Source organism: Lonchura striata, chromosome W (genome assembly GCF_050655825.1).
Source record: "Lonchura striata isolate lonStrDom1 chromosome W, ASM5065582v1, whole genome shotgun sequence".
Taxonomy (NCBI): domain Eukaryota; kingdom Metazoa; phylum Chordata; class Aves; order Passeriformes; family Estrildidae; genus Lonchura; species Lonchura striata.
The window spans coordinates 25,484,378-25,507,332 of NC_140743.1; the positions used below are offsets into that span (position 1 = coordinate 25,484,378).

Sequence of the window (22,955 nt, forward strand, 5' to 3'; positions counted from 1 at the left end):
TCTCTTTTGCGATCAACTTAAATGATGTACACAGAGTTCATAGATTTTTCTTAATGGTAACCTTCAAATTCCCAGGCTGGCTGTCTACTTTCCACTGGTCATCCGTGGTGGCCGGACTTTTAACTCGACTGGCATGCGTCCACTCTTTTTCGGCCATCCGTATTGCAGTTTTTGTAGTCTTCTTTTCTTCTCAAATTTTACTAAAAGTATGAACTACTTTATGGGCATCTTTAGAATTAGGAAAAATAGTCCCACTTTTTCCTTTCAATAAATTTAGAGCTTTAAGCACATCATATAATTTGCATGCTTGGGCCGACCAGCTGGGGCTAAGTGACTAGATTCTACTGTCTTAAATGTTTTTCTCATCTATTGTAGCATACCCGGATTTTTTTTTTTTTTTTTTTTTTTTTCTCAGAACTTGAGAGAACTTGTCTACATATAATTGAGTCCCTTCTTTTAGTTTTTCTTCCTCAAGATCTGGCCTTATTTTTGTTTGTTCTTTTATTTGTTGGAGGTAATCATGTGTTAGTTCTGTAATTGGTTCTTTATATTAAAAAAAAAAACAAACAACTGTGCTGGGTTTTTCAGGCCCATTGTTTCTTAACTTAGGAGAGGAGACTAGGATGCCTTCATACTTTAGGAATCTGGCATCCGTTATCTATTTGTCAGCCTGCTGTTGCAAAACTCCATGAATGTTATAGGGAGATAAGATTTTTAGCTCACTTCTAAAGGTTATCTTCCCAGCTTCCTCTACTAGGAGAGCAGTGGCCACTATCGCCTGTAAGCTTGGGGGTTTTTTTTGTGGTTTTTTTTTTTTTGTGTGTTTTTTTTTTTTGTTTTTGTTTTTGTTTTTTTTAAGCCTTTCTATTTCTGGTTTCAGTCCTTGCCTCCCCTCCTTAGATATAGGATATTGTCTAATTCTGACAGGTATCTCCGGGTTCCTAATAGTTACTTCAAAGGGTTTAATACTTAATTTTCCTATACTATCAGGGGTGTACCAAACTTCTGCATTAATCTTTTTCTCATCCTCAGCCCGGATAGGACACAATTTTGCTGTCAGTTCTCCCTTATTAATCTCTATCCCTGTTTCTAATTCAATCATTAAATCCCTTCCCAGTAAATTATAATCTGCTTCTGGTACTAATAAAAACGACCCAATTCTTAATTTGGAGTTACTTTTTAAGAGTATATCCTTGATTATAGGTACTCCAAAGGGTTCCCCTTTGGCTCCAATTACCTGTATTATTTCAGATGAAATCTTACACCCTTGGGGAAGGGTCTGGACGGTCGATCTTTCCGCCCCTGAGTCCACAAGGAACTCATATTCTTGCTGCTGGGGACTTTTTTTTTTTTTAATTTTACCAGGGGCTTTGTTCTTTCTCTTGTCCCCAGCAGATAGAGCCCCTGACACCCCTAATCTTCCTTAAACTGCTCTTCATCAACCATCCTTTGTCAGCATTCCTGTTTCATATGTTCCTTTTCCCCACAATAAAAGCAAACAATTCTATCTCCTCCACCTTGTCTTCCTTCATGCACCTGTCGACCAGCTCCCCTCAAACCTCCTGGGTGACCACCACCCCTTCTCTCGGGAGATTGCCTCTGTCCTTCCCTTACAGCTGCTAACATAATCTTAGACTGCTTCTTGTAGTTCTCATCCTCCCTCCTAACATAAACCTTCTGAGCCTCCCACAGTAACTCATCCAGCCCCCTTGCTTGCCACCCTTCTAACTTTTCCAACTTTTTTTGAATATCCACCCACGAATTTACCACGAAATGAACTTTCAACAATGTCTCTCCTTCAGGAGTGTTAGGGTCCACCCCTGAATATAACTGTAAGGCTTTTCTCAGCCTCTCCAACCACTCAGTTGGATCTTCATCCTTCTTTTGTTGTTCCTTGAATGCCTTTTGTACATTCTGTCCACGAGGGACAGCCTTCCTTATTCCCTGTATTATTATATTTCTCAAATCGCCCATATGGGTATGGTGTAACGGGTCTTGATTATTCCACTGGGGATTATGTAGGGGCCATTTAATATCTGCTAATGGTCCCTGTTGATGTTCATCAACCCTAGATTCTCTTGCCCGTTTCTCTAATCATTCTCCTTTCTTCTGCAAAAAACAAAATCCCTAACATGGATTGCATCTCCTATTATTTGTTTCCCCCCCGCAAACTTCTATGCAGTAATGAGCCATTTTTACTTTATCTTTTCCCTTCCTAGAAGGAAAGGCATTCCAATATTTAATCATTAAGCCTAATGGACTATCCTCTGAAATATGGGGAAGTTTTACAGGGATTCCCCCACCCATGGGTTCAGCAGGCTTGCTTTTCCTCTGACCCATCTTCTGGAGTGCCTTCTAACACACACACACACTTGCTTCCCTCAATTCGTGGCCCAGTCCGTCGCCGGATATGGGAACCGCACTACTATGAGGTCTGCACTTGCTTGGGGAGTCCGAGCTGCCAGCCCCCCTCTCATACACCACACTCGTCACACTCCAGGATCCCTGATCCCTGACCAGGCGGTCCCGTTCTCCCAGAACAGGCCTCCTCCAGACACCAGGTCCTTCGGAAAATACTTACACCATCCGGTGTCTTCGCCCGGGGCTTCGTGCACAAAGATTAAGGGGGTAGCCAGCAGTTCCTTGCTTGCTATCGGATTTTAGGTTCGTCGGTCGGAGTCTGGGGAGGAGTGTCCCCGTAAGGCCACTGTTAAAGCAAAGGCAGTGGGGCGCCTCCTTAGGAGACCTCCTCTCCAGGTGTTCCGATCCAAGTCACGGCACCAAATTTGTTATAAGTTGAGGCGAATAATTTGATTCAGCCTTTTAAGATCAATTAATAATTTTATTAATTACAGCAAGTGATAGCAAGCAAAACAGCGCTGGGTTCAGCTGGGAGCCTGGCTCCGCCAAAAGCTGACACCCTTTCCTTCTCTTCAGTCCCTTTTTATCCTGCATAAGTGGGGGTGATGGGTCTCGTTCCACCGTGGTTATCAGTTCCAGCACAATGGGTTTCACAAGTGGGGGTGATGGGTCTCCTTCCACTGTGGTTATCAGTTTTCAACAATGGGTTTCCACTGCGGTTATCAGTTCCAGCCAGTCCTGCAAAATCTTTCACAATCTTTGTTTGTGGTTACCAGTCAAGCCTGCAAATTCCATGTCCCGACTTCCCCCCCTTTTATCCTAATTTCATACTTTTGATGAACAAACAGGTCAATGCAGTTCCTCACAAGTAGATGGTTAATGAAGCCCCGAACGTTTTTTTTTTTGGCTTCTTCTACTAATATTTCCACTGCCACAATTGCTTGTAAGCAGGTGGGCCACCCCCTGCTGACAGGGTCTAGAAGCTTGGATAGATATCTGACTGGTTTCTTGGCCCCTGCCCAGTCCTGGGTCAGAACCCCGTGGGCAGTGTGGTTACTAACATCCACAAAGAGCTGAAAGAGCCTTTTTATGTCAGGGAGACTTAGTACTGGAGCTGCTATGAGGGTTTCTTTTAATCCTCTGTAACTCTCTTCGTCTTTTTCAGTCCACTTAAGTCTGTCTGTGGAAAGTTTGTCATTTAAAAACCTTACCTTTTCACTGTATCCTTCGATCAATTGTCTGCAAAAGCCCAAAAGTCCCAGCAATTGCCTGATTTCTCTTTTTTTCTTAGGAGAGGGCAATGCAATTATTCCTGCCACCCGGTCTGGATCTAGTTTCTTTTTCCCTTTTGTCAACCAGTGCCCTAAATATTTTACTTCAGGTTCAGTGAATTGTAATTTAGACTTTGAAGCTTTCAACCCTTGTCCTCTCAGGTAGTTTAATAAAGCTATGGTTCCAGCCCTGACTTCTTCCTCCTTAGAGCCAGCTACCAATAAGTCATCTACATATTGTAATAGTTTGGTCCCAGGGACTGGCACAAATTTGCTGAGCACCCTTTCAAGGGCCTGACCGAAAAGATTTGGTGAGTCTACAAACCCTTGAGGATGGGAAGTCTATCTTAGTTGTTGTTTTCTGTGGGTGTCCGGATCCTCCCATTGGAAGGCAAAATAATCACGGCTTTCCTCAGCTAGAGGACAAGTCCAGAAGGCATCTTTTAGGTCGATTACACTATACCATTTATCATCCGGGGACACATTGTTCAGCAAAGTATATGGATTAGAGACCGTGGGAAATAGGGTTTTTGTTCTTTGATTTACTGCTCTTAAGTCTTGTACTAGCTGATAATTGCCATCTGATTTTTTAACTGACAAGATAGGTGTATTATGTCTTGACATGCAAGGCTCCAAGGTGCCTCTTTTTATTAAATCTTCGATTATTGGTTTTAATCCTTTTATTCCCTCTAGAGGGATGGGATATTGCTTCACTCTTATGGGGTCTTCTGGACTCTCAATTTTAATGTGGATTGGTTCCATGTCTAATTTTCCAGCTTCCCCGGGAGTGTGCCAGACCCTGGGATCAATTTTTTTTCATCCTCAGTAGTTAGGTTGTATAAACTTACCATGAGTTGTGAGTCCTTTGCAATTATACTTATTCCTAATATTACCATTAAATCCCTCCCCAGTAAATTGTATTCTGTTTCTTCCACTAATAAAATAGCCCCAACACAGATTTTATTATCAGATTCTATTTCTGCATTTTTAGGACAGGGACCTGAAAAGGTTCTCCTTTTGCCCCGATCACAGTCATAAAATCTTTACCTTTGATACACCCAAGAGGTAGTTGCTTGACTGTGTTTTTTTCTGCTCCAGAGTCAACTAAGAAGACTAGCTCCTGTTTTTGGGGTCCAACCTTTAATTTTATCAAGGGCTCTTTAGATGTTCTTGACCCCAAATTGTAAAGCCCCTGACACCTCTATTCCTCTTGAAAGACCATTTCATCCTTTATTCGTTTCTTACAATCCCTCTTGAGGTGGCCTTTCTTTTTACAGTAAAAATATTCAGGGGCGCTTACCTGCTTGTTTAATTTTTGTGTGTGTGCCGGCTTTCCCTGGGGCTCCTGGGCTAGAGCTGATGTCCCAGCCGTTTGTGCTTGTGCTTCCCTTACTGCTGCCACTAACACCCTGGCTTGTGTCTTTTGTTTTTCCTCATCCCTCCTCATATATACCTTTTGTGCTTCACTCAATAGTTCCTGTAAACTTTTTTCTTGCCAATTATGTATTTTCTCTAACTTCCTTCGAATGTCCTTCCATGATTTAGCCACGAATTGTGTTTTTAAAAGGACCGCCCCCACGGGGGATTCAGGGTCGGTACTGGAATACATTTGAAGGCTTTTTCTGAGTCTCTCCAACCACTCGGTGGGAGTTTCATCCTTCCCCTGGCATTCCCCCAATGCCTTGCTAATGTTTTGTCCCTTGGGGACCGTTCCCCGAATACTTTGTATTACCATGTTCCTCAATCCGATCATTTTTGCTCGGTCCACCTCCACCTGAGTGTTCCATGATGGTCTTTGTTCTGGCCACTTTTCCACCCCGCTCCCACCCTGGGGGTTCCTGAATTCACAATCCTTTATGGCGGCCTGCCTTATCATATCTCGTTCTTCAGCATTAAACAAAGATCTTAATATTGCTGAGATATCATCATATGAATATATACTATTTCCCAAAAATTCATCCAACCTCTCCGCCACACCCAAAGGGTCATCCATTAATTTCCCCGTTTCTTTTTTGAAAGCCCTTACATCCCCGGTGTTGATGGAAACATTTACAAACCCGATGATTCTGGGAGCTGTAGGGACTTCCCTTAAAGGGTATAGATTAGGTCTGCCCCTTTCATCATCGCTATCTCCCGTGTTTTCTCTCCTCGTTTTCTTCCGGGTTCTACTGGCAGGAGGAGATGTGTTTTCCCTGGTGTGGTGTGCGTGTGTGTGTGCGTGTGTGTGTGTGTCCCCGTGCTGTGTGGAAGGGGAAGTTGGGGGCTGAGAAGGTCCCAGAGCGCTTGCCTCTGGGACTTGTACATTATTTGGCAGTGCAGGCTGAGCCGGGGGCGCTGATGGGGGGGCTGCCGGGACCCGTGCTTGAGCTGGGGGAATCTGGTATAGGGGGGGCAGGTTTTCTAGGGGTTCCCAAGTTTTTTCTGAGCTTACCCTGTTGCCAGAGGTCTTAATAGGGAACAGTTGTGCACTGGCATATTCCCATAGCCTGGCATAGTCCAATTCCTCATTGTCCCACTCCTCTTCCTCGTACAAGTGATCCGAAAGTGCTTGGCAGAGCTTATTTTCGAAGGTACCAAAAACGGGCCAGTATTGGTATTTTCCAATTTCCATATTTTCCCATACTTCTACAAAATAGTGTATAATTTTTTCTTTGGACTTTGGACCTTTTCCGTCTCACAGAACAGTCCTCCCAGTGTTCTAACATCCAACGCAGGGGACTATCACTCGGAATCTCAGGGAATTCCTCTGTTTCCCCACTTCTTGTTTTTGAATGCTTACCTTTTCTTGCTGTCAGGTGTTCACCCTTTCCTGGTGTCTTGGTTTGACAAGACAGGAGTCTGTGAAGGAGGGCTAAAGCCTCCTGTGCAATGGAGAAGGTAAACCCCCTCCCTCCGAATTACCAGGATTTTTAAATTAAAAGGCTCTCAGGCAAAGATATGGGAATGGGAGTAACAATTCTTTACTAGGAGAAAACTAGATAACAATTTAAAAAGGCAAATGCAATCGGTACAAACAAAACTAGTGAAAAAAGTCCACAACCTGAGGATTCAGGGTGTTAGTAGCAGTCCGATTGGGATCATTGCTCCTCTTGCAGTGGCTGATGAATTGCAGCTGCAGTGGTGATCTTTTTAAGGGTATAGTTTTCCTCTGAAGATCTGGTGGCAGTGGGGCCGGTCTTCCTCTGCACCGGGGTTGCCTCCGAGCTCCGCCGCCGCTGCCTCAGCGCGCTCCGTCTGCTTCGCTGCGAGTGCCGCCGCCGAAGAGAGCTGCTTCTCTGGCAATCCCCCAAAGTAAAGAGCTGCTCTGTCCCCAAAAAGGTACCCCATTATACCATAAAGGAGTGCTTAGCCTCCCCCTCTGGGTGGGACATCTCACAATAGGATGGTGTTACATTTACCAGCCCTGCAGTGAGTCAGTCAATAGTGTATAAACAAACCATTGCCTCTACGGGGCAAACCATTGTCTTTGGGAGAGATAACAAACCTGCCCAACCTTCGACAGATGGCAAATAGAATACAAGCTTATCTTACAACCCAGGACACCTGGCTTAGGATTTTTCCCTTTTTGTCCCCCCCGCACCTTTCTGGTTTTTTGTCCCATATTAAAGGTTTTCCTTACCGTAATCTAAGTCAGTGTCTGCCAGCCATTCCAAGAAGTCAGCAACCCGCGTGCTAAAATGTGTATTTCGGTCCTGTCCCAGACCGAGTCTTACCAAGTGTTTAAACCGGTATGTTCCCGACCGAACCTTGCCAACCTAGTTACGTCACGGCGAGCCAGTCCGTGGGTTTTCAGTTGGAAGAACAGTGAGCTCTCTTTTACCTGTTTGTCGGGCTCCCCGAGCCCGGAGCCAGTGAGGTTTACCAGTTTCTCGAATCCACGAGAACGTACCTTCCCTTCCCTGACCCGTCTGTGAGTAGATTCCTGTAACTCCCCGAGTTTCAGGTCGTATGCGTTTTGTGAGTATACCGGAATCCTTTCGCTTCCCCCGTGACCGACCACCTCCCTCTTGGGCTAGTGGAACTGTGGTTCGTTGGGTCCGCTCTCGTGCCGTGACTATGTCATGTCTCACACACACACCCACTCACGCCCCACTCAACCACGCAATACTTACGGCTCCTTTTCCCGCGTGGATTCTTCGTGCACGTTGATTTTACGAGTGAAAGTTTGTTGCTGCAAGCCTTGGAGATTTAGCTCCGAGTTCCAAGAGCTCTGGGCCCGTTTATACCCTTTCTTTAACGTGGCTTTTCGGCTGTTTTCGGAATCTGGTTGGTTCCGTGGAGTTCCTCAGTCCTGTCCGGCTGCTGAAATCAGCAGGGTGCCGCCCGGATGGAGAGTAGGGAACTCCCTGGATACCCCCAAACCAGATCACGTAAGGGGTCACCAAGATTGTTATAAATGAGAATTTATTCAGCCAGATTAAAAATAAAAATAATTTTATTAGCGGTCAAATTCTATCTAGCCAGCCACACGGAAATAACAGAGTCGAGCCCGGGGTCGGCCCTGGGTGTGCAACAAGGAGTCAGCCTCAGCAGAGGTCTTCCCTAATGCCCACACACTTCCATCCTGGCACAAGCGGTTTTTTATAGGGAAAATTCCGCCTGAGGCCAAGATTTCAGCAATCAGTCCTTTCTTCTATTCAGAGTCCATAGGTTAATAAGATTTTCTTTTTTTGGTGATGAGGAGAAATAATTCAATGTCCAGAGTAGGTGAATTCTTGATGAGATTTTACGGGAAGGCTGCATTCACATGGATCTGTGTGAGGATTTCCATGATATCCATCTCTGGTCATTCATGGGATGATCAGCACCGATGTTCAACACCTGGAGCCCAGACATGGCCCATCTCCTGGCGGAGCCAATCCTTTTACTTGTAAATCAGTTTCCAATATACACCCAGTCTCGCCTGCAAGGGGGGGTGGAACTAATACAAATGGGCATGATCTAACAAGTATCTAATATTACATATTTCATACAAGGAATGGCGCAAATTATATTTACTACATATAACACCGCTGTCACCTGAGCTCTGGCATGTCTGGACTTGTCTCCACGCACCCAGCTGCAACATCCAGCTAGCCAAAGTTGTCTCTGGGGTGAAACACCACAGTTGCCGCTATTTGGTTCAGCCACAGGGGCCAGACAAGTCAAGCACATCCCGTCCTCACTATTGGTAATACCAGTAGTAGTTAAATGTATTTCCTCTTTTTATGCTTGACAGCTCTTAATAAAACAAGAAATTTCTAAATTCAGATCTTTGAGAAGAGTAAAATGGTAAAATGAGAAAAAAATTTGGTGAAACCTGTGAAGATATGTGAGATCTCATTTCCTTTATTCCTCTGATTCACTTAGGCATTCTGATAACAACCATTGCTTCAAAAGGGGAATTGCAGAATTGGCCTGAGCTCTTGCCAAAGCTTTGCAGCCTGTTGGATTCTGAAGATTACAATACCTGTGAGGTAAGGAGAAATGTATTTTCATGTAAATTTAATTATTTTTTGCCTTTGTTCATAGATACTTTATATATGTATAGTATTTTGTGTATGTGTGCACATATATAACCTTTTTTTTTCAGTATTCATGAAGGAAAATAAATAAATACCAGCTCAACTGTTTTCAGCTATGAGGAGAAAAATCTTGTTTGATTTTTAAAAAAATCTTGCTTTTGAACATTTAAAAAAATATTATTAAATAAATGAGCACTGAATGTTGACATTAAAATTACAACTTACCTATAATACACTCATCCAGCTTGAAATCTTACAGATGACAATATAAAGTGCTTAAAGAAAAATTCTTTAAGGCTATTTTAATTTAACTCCATATTTAGTTAGCTACATTTACTTTGCTAATTAGCTATGTTTACTGTGGTCTTTTGCTAAAATTACCTGTTCTGTAAAAACCCTGAAATGTTGCTTTCTTCAAAATGTAAAATAACAGATTTTCTTTTGCTTTGTTTTTTTTTTTTGTTGCTGTTGTTGTTTGTTTATTTGATTTTGTTTTTAAACAGGGTGCATTTGGTGCTCTTCAGAAGATATGCGAAGATTCTGCTGAAATTTTAGATAGTGATGTATTGGACCGACCACTCAATATCATGATACCTAAATTCTTGCAGTTCTTCAAACACAGCAGTCCAAAAATAAGGTAGGTTTAGGTGCTATAATAATGTTACCTGTTAAAAATTTATTTACATGATCAGCAAGGTTGATATTTTGTAGATCAGTTTAAAACATACTTAGTTTTTTTAAATGATCCTGCATATGCAAATGTGAGAAGGCACAGCAATTTCATGCATTGGTCATTTCCACGCTTATCTGTTTAGTTTTTAGATCAGCCTCACCTCTTTATACATCTTCCAAATCAAGAATCTGTCTGACTTTGAAAATCAAATTATGTTTTAAGAATTTGCATATTATTATGAAAATTTAAATGCTATGGTTAAAATTTCAAATTTTGAAAGAACTATCTTGCATTTGTTTTGTTATGACTGCAGCAATGAAAGAGTAAAAAGTCATTTGCTGATAATGGTTTCTGAGTTCTTGCAGAAAAGTATTTTGCTGCTTTAACTCCACCAAAACTTATAAAGCTCTTTATCTTTCAGATATATCAAATTAAATGGGTTCAACATCCTTTTACTTTAATACAGTATTAGTCTCTCCAAAGTAACAGAAGTATAGAAGAAAAATTCCACAATTAATTTGTTATTGCTAATATTTATCAACAAGAACAGTACCTTTTACCCTGTGTAGTGGTTTTGGTTCACCAATATAAGATTTCCCCAATTTTCAGATTTCCTGGTCCAATGCACCAAAGAGTGTGACAGGTTTTGGTGCTGGTCAATCACCAATGCACTCACTTCCTGCTGTGAAATAGAATTAGGAGAAAGGCAAAGCAGGCTCAAAACTTTAAGAGGGTATAAAAAAAAATTTATTAACAGTAACTAAAAGGACAAAAAGTAGTAGGAATCAAAACAAACCCTTCAGAACACTTCTCATTCCACAACCTTTTCTTTCCCACTGACAATGTAAAGAAAAAAACCCTAAAATTTCCAGTCAGTTTACCACCTCTAAAATAGGCTTTCTTCAGTTCACTTGTTAATTCAGTTCAGTTGTTAATGTTATGGAGACTTCTCCACAAGAGGAAAAAACAGTCCTCTCTTGGCTCTCAATTTCCATGACTAGCACCTACCCAGGGAAATCTGCAGTCATGAAGTCCCTCCCATTTTCCACAAGCCTTACTACAGCCTGTCTATGGCCCATGTCGACTTATGGGGTGCTGTTTTAAAGATGAGCTGTTCAAAGGCAAAAGTTCTCATTATCTATTTCTAAAATCATCTTCATCTCTGGGAACAGAGATCATCTTCTCCTGGGGACACAGGACTACTCTCTCTGTTCAAACTTCTCATGGGATCACAGCTGCTTTAACATCTGCTTACTTTAACATGGAGGCCTTTGCTCAATATCAATTTGAACCCTTCATCTCCCCTTAGTTTCATGCATTATAGGGAAAAAGAGTCTTTCTCCATAGCTTACAAGATGATTTCAGCCCCAAAATCAAGGCATTTCCTCATCCCTCTCATCTGGGACTTGACTTCTTTTTCACTGACCTCGACGTCTTCATGTTGTTCCTTTACATGCTTGTATCTTGTTCCTTTCTCTCACTTGAGGGAGGATTGAAGCACTGAAAGGGTTAACATGTTGCCTGGGCCCTGCAAATAATCACCTAACCGGCCAGTAACTTGTGGCAGGAGCTGCAGCTGGGGCTGTGTCAGGATCGGCTTCATGGCTGGTCTTTGGTTTTCTCTGTGTTCAATTCTAGCCAGAGGACCACTCTGCATGGCTGCAGGGTTGGCTACAGGGCTGCCTCTGGTCTCAGCCATGCTGGGTGCTGGGGACCTGACAGCAAGGTATTAATAGCCACAACCAGTCCTGCTCCAGCCAGGGCTCCAAAGCCTCCCCCACTTCCTGCCTGGAAGCTGCTGGGGGGCCAGCCAGGCCAGAACAGGGCTTGGAGTACCCTGGACTACCCCCAGAGAGAGGCCTGGCCCTCTGTGGCAGGGCCGCTCGGCCCAGCCTAGCCGAGACAGGGTCCAGCGGGCCCTGTTACCTGTACCCAGGCCAGAAGCAAAAGAGGAAGTTCCTGGGTTTATTTTGTCTTTAACATGTGTTTTTCACAGAGGCTCATCTAGCTTTCTAGTGACTGGAAGCTTTGCATCACTTCCAAATGTCTCTCATATCAAACCATGACACCCTGAAATGAGCCAGCAATGTGCCCTTGCCACAAAGATGGTGAATGTCATCCTGGGCTGGAGTGTTGACAGCATGGGAGGCAATCCTTCCCCTCACCCTCCAGATGAGGCCACACTTGAAGTACTGTGCCCAGTTCTGGGCTCCCCAATACAAGAGAGACATGGAGCTACTAGAGGAAGTCTAGTAAAGGACCACAATGATGATGAAGGGACTGGAGCATCTCTCCTATGAGGAAAGACTGAGAAAACTGGGACTGTTTAGCCTGGAGAAGAGGAGGTTCAGGGGTAGCATCATCCATGTCTTTAAATACCCGAAGGGAGGGTGCAAAGAAGACAGAGCCAGGCTCTTTTCAGTTGTGTCCAGTGACAGGACATGTGGCAGTGGGCATAGACTGAGACACAGGAGGTTGACTCTGAACATTGGATAGCACTTTTTTTTACTGTGAAGGTGACTGAGAACTGGCACAGGTTACCAGAGAGGTGGTAGAGTCCCCATCCTTGGAGATATTCAAAAGCCATCTGTAAGGTCCCAGAAAACTTGCTCGATGAGACTCTTAAAAGGGCTTATGGTTGTTCATGTACTCTTGAGTTTGACACACAGAAGAAATACTGACAAGATATTCTCAAGGGATCAAAACAACAAAAAAATTTACTGTCAACTTGTCCTAGGGTGATGTTATGATGCTTGTATCCCCAATCGTGTGTTCTGTTTATGCTGGATATTATGTTCTGTGCCTTCAAGACTGGCTCTGAAAAGTGAAGGTGGGCTGAAGAAGAAGCACAGAGTTTTGTTATCAGCCTGCTCACTCGCCCACAGTCTGCTGGACACAGATGGCGCAGAACACCACACTCCTTTGCTTTTTAGTTAGTTTAGCTAGCTGAGGTAGTTCAAGTTTTCCCTGGACTGGTTTTCTTTTCCTTTTCTTGGATCCATTTGAACCTGCTCCGGACTGGGACCTGGGGAAACACTGAGAGCTTGCACTTTTTGGCCTACCAGGGCCTACTCTGAGCAGCATCCTTTCCCAGCGCTGGAGGGACTGATAACAGAGGTCCACCCACTGGAGAGACTTTCTTAATTTGTCATCTCTTCAGAGCGGTTAATGAGTTTTGTTACCTGGTATTGTTCATTTTGTGTGCTGGGGAGTGCTTTGCCTGTTTATTTAAATAAACAGGTTTTTTCCACTTCTCTCCGAGGAAATTCTTCCTGAACTAATTGGGGGGAGGGGCCATGTGGGTTTGTTTTCTGGGGGGGGGCCCTTTTTGGAGTTTTTCTCCCAAATTTGCCCTAAACCAGGACACAACTTTGTAAAATCAGAGAACTTTGGCAAAAGTTTAGAGCAGCATTCAATAAACATAAAACACTTCTCAAAGCATTAACTTAGCCCATTCAACTTAACAAACTCAAAGCCCATCCAATTTTAAATTATTCAAAACTCCAAGAAGAGGGAATTAGAAGAGAGATACAGACAAAAAAAGATATAGAAAAGAACAAATATAGCTACCACTCCTGATTCCAGCAGTGTTCAGCTGATAGAAATTCCAAGAGGAAGTAGGGTCAAAACATGTGTTCACCTCATGTCCTTGGTTAAATATCCTTTGGCTTTCCTGGGTCCTTCCCCCAGGTGGGACTTCCAGTCATCTGACCACTCCGGGGCTAGATTGGGGCTCTAGGGAGAGGTGTGGAGCAGTGCCTCCAGTGTGCCAGTGATAGGTGGCCCTTGCAGGGGCTGAGATACAGGCCCCAGGGGCCTTGGGGTGTGTGGAGCAGGGCATTGCCACACCAAAGCAAGGCCCAACCTGCCCCTTCCCCCACACATGCACCCAAAATGTTTCAAGCTAGCAATCCTTCCAGTCTCACACTGTTGTGATGTGGTCCTGTGCAACCAGCTGTAGGCGGCCCTACTTGAGCAAATGATCTACAGAGGTCCCTTCCAACCTCAATCATTATGGGTGATTCTCTGAAATGTGTTTTTGGACTCCTCTTTGAAAATTATATCAAAAGATTCTACAACTTGGAGGGCTCAGTTATTGCCAGCAGTAGTATAGATGGTGAAGAGTAAAAGGAAGAGTATAACTAGGAATATATCTTGATAGGATTTAATAAGATTTAGAAACTCCCTTAAAATAGATGCACACTAAGAAAATTATATAAAAAAGCATGAACTGGCACTTGTAGGAAGATAAGCTTTTGCTCTGAAATAGGTAAACCAGTTTCAACTTTAAAGCAGATCATCTGCTGACCTGTGACCTGGTTTCCGTACATAGTACTGAAGTACTGAGACAGAGTAAAAATTTAACAGGGTAGAAATCTATTTAGATTTAGGTGAAATGTGCCACTTTGAGCTTGCTAACATAAGTGAAATATGCTGTTTAGTCTGGTAACTGCAGCACTAGCAAAGTTACCCCAGCTAAAGAGAAAAGTGCAAATTTCTACACTAAAAAAATAAAGAGATAAGAAAGACTCCTTGGACCTTGAAACAGACAGGGCAGAGTGATCCAAGAGTTCTTTCCGTACTTTCTGACAAAAACTGAGTACAAGTGTAACTAGCTGTAAGTGTAACACTAAATCAGTAGAATAAATATGCATGAACCTATTATAAAATTCTATGCATATAGAAATTAGTAAGGGTAATAAAAAAGGATCAGGAGTTCTCAAGGGTGTGCATGTCCATTGAAGGGGAATGAGTCCCCACATACGTCCAGCGCTGTAATAAACATACCGTCCCTACAAATCTTTATTAGAATTGTGAGGTTTTGATTTTTTATCCATGTTTCAGTACGAAGAATATTAGTTGTGTCAGTAAAATACTATTAGTACTTAATAGTTTTTAAATATTATCAGTATTTAAATCTGAAGAGACAACTTGCGAACACTGTTTTATGAGACTCTCTTCCAAGAAATGTCTGAAGAGACTAGATGTTTGGAGTTAGATTAGTAAAAATACTTGAATGGATTTCAGAGGTTTTGAAAGGTAGCTTTATATTGTACCTCTACTTATATAATTTGGCTTTTGTGTCTCTGAGCATGAAAAAGACTTGTAAGTAATGGCTTTGCATGAAATGGAATAGAAGAACCAGTTCTTCACTTTAAGTTTGTTTCTACCACAATTGTTTTATTATGTATCCTAATGCAAGTGTGTATTTGTTCTAAGCTACAACTATATTACTGATGCATATTGGTCTCATTAAATGGTAAAAATCTTGCAAAGGCAGTTGGATACTTAGCAATGAAGAAGGGCATGCTAAAATTTCACCATGTTAACTTGTATGGAATTGTTAACATTGTTACCAAAAATCAGTGAAAATAAAACTCCTTTATGCTAATGTAGCATTAAGAAGCAGGCATTCTTTATTTAGCCGGATGCACAGGGGGATAGCTCCTCTGAAATATTGTGCTTCCCGAGTACAGAAAGAGCTCCTGTTTATATACTATATTTTACAAATCTATACACATAGGCTTTCCTAGAAGAAACATACATATTATAATCATTTCACCAAAGTAATTAACATATTTTCTCTCCCTTTTACACATGTTTTTCTGTCCTGAGGTTCTTTTTGGTGGTCCCTGGTGGTTGGCGACCCCAAAGTCATATCTGACCACTTGTTTAACTGGGCAAAGTTGGCATAACTGGGCTGGCTGCTTTCCAGTTCTTCTTCCTACAGAAAACATTGTGTGGTTCCATAGGCCAGTGGTCCTTGAAGAATAAGTATTGTGTTAGCTCACCAGGTGTAAATGATTCTTCATCTAGCAACAATATCAGAGAAAACTGATAATCATAATATACTGAAAAGACCATCCTTACATGCTGTTTGGAACAAATGTGCCAGGTAGTCATCCTGCTATAGTTCTTATTTACTGAATACTTAATTTAAAGTTATTTATTAGATATATTGGAGTATAAGGTAGTACTTAAAAATGTGGTTTACTAATTTTTATTGGTAACAAAATAGATGTTCAGATTTAATCCCTCTTGTCTCTAGAATATGCTTGGACAGTGTGTCTTGGTTTGAAAAGACAGGTGTCTGCTAAGGAAAGCAGGAGCCTCTCTTGAAATGGAAAATGTAAACCCCCTCCCTCTGAATTATTATAATTTTGAAAATTAAGGGGCTCTCAGGCAAAGGTATGGGAGTGGGAATAACAGTTCTTTATTAGGAAAAAATAAAAATGCAATGATGCAAAACAACACTGACAGAGTCACAATACGATCTGACACCCTGTTGGTCAGGATGTTGGTAGCAGTTTGATTAAATGGTGGCTTCAGTCCTCCTGGAGTGATAGATGTAGTTCTGTTTAAACAATGAGCCTGTAGAAAGGATGTAGTTTTCCTCTGAAGGACCAGTGGTGGTATATATGGGCCTGGTCTTTCTCTGGGAATCCAGTGAGAAAAGGCTGCTTGTGGTGTTCCAAATCTCCAGTTATATCCAGGTAGGAATGCTTGGCTCCTCCCCCTGAGCAGAGCATCTCACAGTGGGATGATGTAACTTTATCAGTCATGCAGTGAGACTCAATGGCCCATTAACAGAAGATATCTCCCTGGAGGCAGGATGGGTGAGGAAGAGATAAAGAAACCTGTCCCATCTGGTTTTAACAGGTGACCTAATTAACAGAAGATAACTGCCCCACCTCTAACAGATGGCAATAGAATACATAACCCCCAGCCACATCTTGCATTTGCAACCTAAGACATGGTGTTATTTACATCCTAATGTTTGTGATGCCTATATACAGTTTGGAAAATGTTTAAGACATTAAAAACATATATATTTTAACTGTTCAATTTGTAGGTCTCATGCTGTTGCGTGTGTCAATCAATTTATCATCAGCAGAACTCAAGCTCTTATGTTGCACATAGATTCTTTTATTGAGGTAAGTGCATTTTTGCTTGGAGGGGTAGGCAAGTCAAATAACAACTAATTTGTCAAGAGCTTTGAATAATGTTTTACAACTGAAACAGAGCAAAAATATAACAAGGTAGAAATCTATTTAAATTTAAGTGAAATGTGCTGCTTTGAGCTTGCTAGCATAAGGAAAATATACTGTTTAGTCTAGTAACTCTGCAACACTAGTAAAACTGCCCCAACTGTAGAGAAAGAATGCGAATTTCCAAGCTGAAGAGATAAAAGAAGCAAACAAGGCAGGGTAACCCAGGAGTTCTTTCTGTACTTTCTGATAAAAAAACTAGCTACAAGTGTAACTAGCTGTAAGTGTAATGCAAAATCAGTAAAATTAATATGCATTAACCTTTTGTGAAATTCTATGCATATGTAAAATAGTAAAGAGCAATGAAAAAAGATCAAGTCCTCAAGAGCACACATGTCCTTTGAAGAAAAAACAATCTTCACTGTTTACAAATCTTTATAAAAATTGTAGGGTTTTAATTTTTTTGTCCGCATTTCACAACCTCCACTACCCCTACACTCCACAGTGATGGCTTCCCATTCTTAGCTTCAATGTCCATGGGTTGAAAGTCATTCTGCATACTTTTCTTTAAATTAATCTAAGCACCCTCCCAGCCCAAGGAATTAGTATTTTGAAAATGCTTCCTTTTCATAAATACAGGAAACTCTTCTTGCATAGAGGTACTGGCAGCAATCTGTCACTTATGTGTGATGGAGAGTTCAGTACAGGGATCACCATGTCACTGAGTCTAGATTATGAATCTCTCTGAATACTACTACTGAATGTGGATTAGAAGGATGATATTTTGGCTTAACCAGGGTATTTTATTGCTGCTGTTATGTTCTGAAGGCATTTTCTAGCTTCAGAACTTCATTAATGTTTAGGAAAAAAAATTCAGGGAATAATGTTCTTGTGTCTAATGTATACATGACCAAAACACTGGGTAACAATACACATTGAAAGTCTGAAGAGTTCATTTGCTAAACCATATGTCTTTAGGAAATAATACAGTTTTCTGAGGTGTGGGGTGGGATGGTACAGAAGTATATGTTTGCATACTTTAGTTTGCCAATAATGTAAATTTTAATACAAGTTGAACTAGATGAATTGAGGCTTTTCTACTGGTATATTACTTTCCAACAGAATCTTTTTGCACTGGCTGGTGATGAGGAGCCTGAAGTACGCAAAAATGTTTGTCGTGCTCTGGTAATGTTGCTAGAAGTTCGAATGGATCGCCTGCTTCCTCATATGATTAGTATAGTTGAGGTGAGTCTCATTTCTCTGATTGTATGCTGGAACATGTTTGGAATTGCAGAAATAATAGCAAATTAAAAGCATACATCAGAATAGATATGTTACTTTTGTGCTCCCCTACTCTTTGTTTTACATTTTTTCTCCCCTACTCTTTGTTTTCCTTCAAGACTGAAGTTGCAGCAGTTTCTTTTTAGCTAATTGCCTGTGGTATTCACATTCTCTGAACAGAGAGAGACATGATTCTCTCTCCCAGGATTTTTCCTGGGAAGTTGTGTGATGCAGTGAGAAAGCTCAGAGATAGAAGAAAACAATTCTTATCTCTAATCGCTGCTCCTGTTGTTTGGCACATGTGGAATGTGTTATGGAAATTGTTTATTGAAGAGTTAATTGGACATCGGTGATGGTTGTTTGGATTGATTGGCCAATTGGGTCAAAGTTTGTGGGAATGTGCTCCCTGTTGATGGAGTAAACAAGTTACCCTTTGTCCCCTTAAAAAGGAAAAAAAGCCCAGAAGTTTCTCTCCTCAATTTGGTTAAAAGACACCTCATAGGACCTTGGGGACTTCACCTCAAACTGAAGGATAGCTAATTGGACAGGAGCCAAAAAGTCCTGCCTAAGCAATTCCCTAGAAAAAGAAGAGGACAAAAGAAGTAAATCGCTTTTGTGAAGTGTTTTAGCAGGAGCAAGAACCTCTTGTCCTGACTTGGCTTTTCTCTGTAAAGAGCTTTTTTATTTTGCCTTTTATTAAAACTTTCTGTTTCCAACACTGTCACAGGAGCCATCCTGCTTCTTTTATGCCACCTGAGGTAGCTGAGCTATCAAGGGTATAATGCTTTTTTCTGAGAGCTTATAAGACCAGCCTCAGAAAACCAAAAAGCATTAAAAGTTGTGTTGTGACTGTCTGGAGACAGTCATGGGTTTTTCTTTAGTATCTTTTTAGTATGATATAGTTCTAGTATAGTATAGTATTAATGTAATATAATTTAGCTTAATAAAAGCAATTTGTTCAGCCTTCTGCAACATGGAGTCAGAGCGCAGGGGTGTTGCGCTGCTTCGATAATTGCCAACATGACATTGTATTTGACAGTGCATATGGCAGTTGTTCATTCTTCTTTAAGTTAATTGATCCTGAAATGGCCAGGATCAGCTATACCATGGAGTAGCCAGGCATTGCCTGATCACAAGTGAGATCATGTTAAAAATCTTCGTTCTGATGCTGATACTGTTACAGTTTACACATTGAAGCTGTCACCTTTTTTGGATCTTTTGCCACAGCAAGGATAAGGAATGTAATTTTAAATATCTGAGAGGCTCTTTAAGCTACTAACAAAGCTGCCAGCCATTGCATTCAATTTTATAGGTGGACATCTTTGGATAGTTCCTTGATTATTCTAGATTAGTGCGGACTTGCCTATCAGAAGACCAATCAACTGGTACTTGTTTTCTCAACTGAGTTGTAATTTCCATGTTTCTGGGAAATACTGGCAGTTTCTAGATAGCCTTTACATGCACTACTTGCTAAACTGGAAATATAACAAAGATCAGAATCTTTCTCATGTACATATAAGACCAAATGGGTCATAACCCAGTGTCAAATTTCGTAAGTGCCAAGTCCAGACAATATGAAGCAGATTTTTTGTTTTTCTTTTTTTTTTGCTTCTGGACCAAGGCATTAGAGAGGCATAAAATTGAGGTGACTTGTAGCATCTGTCTAGTGTTGTCTGGAATTCCATGACACCAAGCCTGGCACACATCTTCTCATCTATCACAGGACAAGTAGGCATTGTTGGTACTTGAGATAGATTTTTTTTTTTCTTTTGTTTGGTCTGGTTTGGGTTTTTTTTTGGAGAGAGAGACAATAAAGCTTTGGAGATTATATTGTCAACAAGTGATAACTTCTCTGACTCTTCACCCTCCTGCAGTCATAAAATCCTAGAATGGTTTGGGTTGGAAGGAACCTTAAAGATCATCTAGTTCCAACCCCTCTTCCATTACTGGAAGGTGCTCTACAATCTGCTTTCTTTTCTGAACAGGTTTCTGAACTGGAAACAGACTGAACACTCCCAACTGTCTCAGTCTGTCTTCATGGCAGAGGTGCTTCAGCCCTCTGAGCATCTTCATGGCCTCTGCTGGACTTGCGCCAGCAGCTCCACATCCTCCTTATACTGGGGGCCCCAGAACTGTATGCAGTAATGCAGGTGGGGGTCTCAAAAGAGTGGAGTAGAGGAGGAGAATTCACCCCTCTTGACCTGCTGCCCACACTGCTTTGGGTGCAGACCAGGACACAGTTGGCTTCTGGGCTGCGAGTGTATAGGTTGCTAGTTCATGTTGAACTTCTTGTCAACTACTGTTCCCAAGTCCTTCTCAGCAGGGCTGCTCTCTGCATTCTCTGCCCAGCCTGTACTTGTGTTTGGGGTTGCCTCAACCAGGTGCAGGACCTTGCACTTGGCCTTGTTGAACTTTATGAGGTTCACACAGACCCACCTCTCAAGCCTGTACAGGTCCCTCTGGATGCCATTCCTTCCCTCCAGCGTGTCAACCACACCACACAACTTGGGGTTGTCAGCAAACAAATCAGTAAGGAACTTCTGGATTTTGCAGGTAGAAATTATGTCAGCAACCAGAAGATCCAAGATTGTATTCTCATTGTATCCCTTCTTTTTTTGGGAAAACTATTACTAGGCATCTTCTCTACAAAAGACAGCAGTAGTGAATTTTTTATCAAAATCAGACTTCCTCCCCTTCCTCTGCAGTTTTGGGAGTACTGTGTACTGTTACTGATTTGTCCAGTTCTGTATACAAACATATTGATATGTGACAGTGTAATATCTGAGAACTGACTATTTTTAATTCAAATGAGTCTGGTTTTGCCCTTTTGAATCTTGAATACCTCCAAGCTGAATGCTTCTAATAGTGGCTGCTCTAACTAAAGGAATTCTTAAAAAGAGAGAAACTGATATCCACATGATAGGGTTTTTTATGCTTATGAAGAATTACTTTTAAAATAGTTAAGAATATTAATAATTTGGTAGTGATTTTAAGACAGGTCTTGGCCAGTGTCATGCTTTTAAACTAGACAAGTTTAATATTAACTGTTTTGCCAAGTTCCTGGAGGAACAGGGGTGGTTGAATTTCAATTCCAGTGGGTTTTTTGAGCATGTACTTCCAGGTAAGCAGAAGTAGATATGTATTTCTCTGTGGGTTTTTTTCCTCCTTCCTTTGTCTGAGAACATGACAACAGGATATATCAGAAGTAGACTGACCTAATAGATTTCAGTTATTAGATTGCACTTGTATATTCATATAGCATATTTAGCCAGGCATGTGGTGCCCAAGATCTTTTTCAATAGAAGTCTTGACTTTTTATTTTACAATGCATAATGAGATTACTTACTATGATGTTGATAGTATGATGTTATAACACAGAAACTCAGCTTGTTGCTAAAGAAATAAAATTGTTTGCATCCTGTTGCTTTCAGATAGACGTCTTTTACTGCTCAAAGGATTTTTCTTAATGCATTGTGCATCCTTTTCTTGATGCTTGAAGACGAAATTACAGTGTGAGAAGAACCTTCAAACAGACATTACTTTTTGTCATTCTGGTTTTGTCTTTGTGATGAATAACTGAATACAACAAAAGTGTTGATTTTCAAGGCCTCTGGGGAAAAATGCCAAATCACTTCAGTTGTATTAATTAACCTTGCTTGCAATGGTGTCCTGGGGTGACTTTATGATGCTGGTGTCCTCATCATCTGTTCTCTTGCTCGGAAATGGGACCTGTACCTTTAAGCTAGGCCCAGCAAGAAAAAGAGGGTAAAGCGGGGGGAGAATCAGCATGCAGTTTACAGACAAATGGATAGGACGTTTTTCAAATTTTCCAAGCTGTAATATGTTCATAACTCAGAATAGAGCAGTGTTTTTATTGCCATCAGTTCTTAATCACAATAATGACCTTTTAGGAAACACTTGCAATTTAGTGCATTTCATAGAATCACAGAATGGTTTGGACTGAAAAGGACCTTAAAAATCATCTAATTCCAACCTCCCCCACATGGGCAAGAACACCTTCTGCTAGACCAGATTACTTGGAGCCCCGTCCAGACTGGTCTTGAACACTGCCAGAAATGGGGAGAGGAGTCCATAACCTCTCTGGGCAACATGTGCCGGGGCCTCACCACCCTCACAGTAAAGAATTTCTTCCAAATATCTAATCTAAACTTACCCTCCTTCAGCATAATACCATTCCTCTTGTTCCTATCACTCTATGACATTGTAAAAAGTCCTTCTCCAGCTCTCTTGGAGCCCCTTTAAGTCCTGGAAGGTGCTAGAAGGTCTTGAATCCTTCACTTCTCCAGTTTGAATAGCCCCAACTCCTTCTGCCTGTCTTTATAGAAGAGGAGCTCCAGCCCTCTGAGCATCTTTGTGGCTTCCCCTGGTCTTGCTCCAACAGGTCCACATCTTTCTTGTGTTGGGACCCCAGTGCTGGACACAGTTCTTCAGGTGGGGTCTCAGGAGAGCAGAACAGAAGGGGAGAATCCCCTCTCTTCACCTTCTGCCCATGCTGCTTTGGATGCAGCCCTGTAAGAATGCAGTTCTGTAGAAAGGGATATGTTTGTTGTAAATCTTGCATCCCTGAAATACATAAGGATAATATAGGTTGCCCCATTCTATTTAATTTTGAGAACAAAATAGTATTCTGAAGGAGAATTTATTTTCTTCATTTTAAATCAATGTGTGATGAAAGGTAGCTGCATGGACTTCCATGAGGCTTCTAAAATGAGTGGAAAGACCAACTGTTTCAGAAATAAATGCTGGCATGGAAGAATGCAGAAATTACTGTTTTGGAAGTTGCAAGCACTTTCTCTAAATTGCTTTGGAAGTCATGTACAAGAAACTGATGTAGCCGTGGTATATTAAGCCTTTC

The 22,955-nt window shown here is 41.5% G+C and overlaps 1 protein-coding gene across 3 annotated transcripts in view; it reads left to right on the forward strand.

Annotated features, from left to right (window-relative positions):
* The window catches only part of LOC146763151 (transportin-1-like), a 147,944-nt gene that overhangs the window by 80,685 nt on the left and 44,304 nt on the right, over positions 1-22,955 (forward strand). For all 3 annotated transcript variants that reach the window (XM_085571320.1, XM_085571319.1, XM_085571321.1), the window contains 4 exons: positions 8,982-9,088; positions 9,640-9,773; positions 16,663-16,744; positions 17,921-18,043. In XM_085571320.1, coding sequence (XP_085427446.1) covers positions 8,982-9,088; positions 9,640-9,773; positions 16,663-16,744; positions 17,921-18,043 — 446 coding nt within the window. The remainder of the gene's footprint in view (positions 1-8,981; positions 9,089-9,639; positions 9,774-16,662; positions 16,745-17,920; positions 18,044-22,955) is intronic.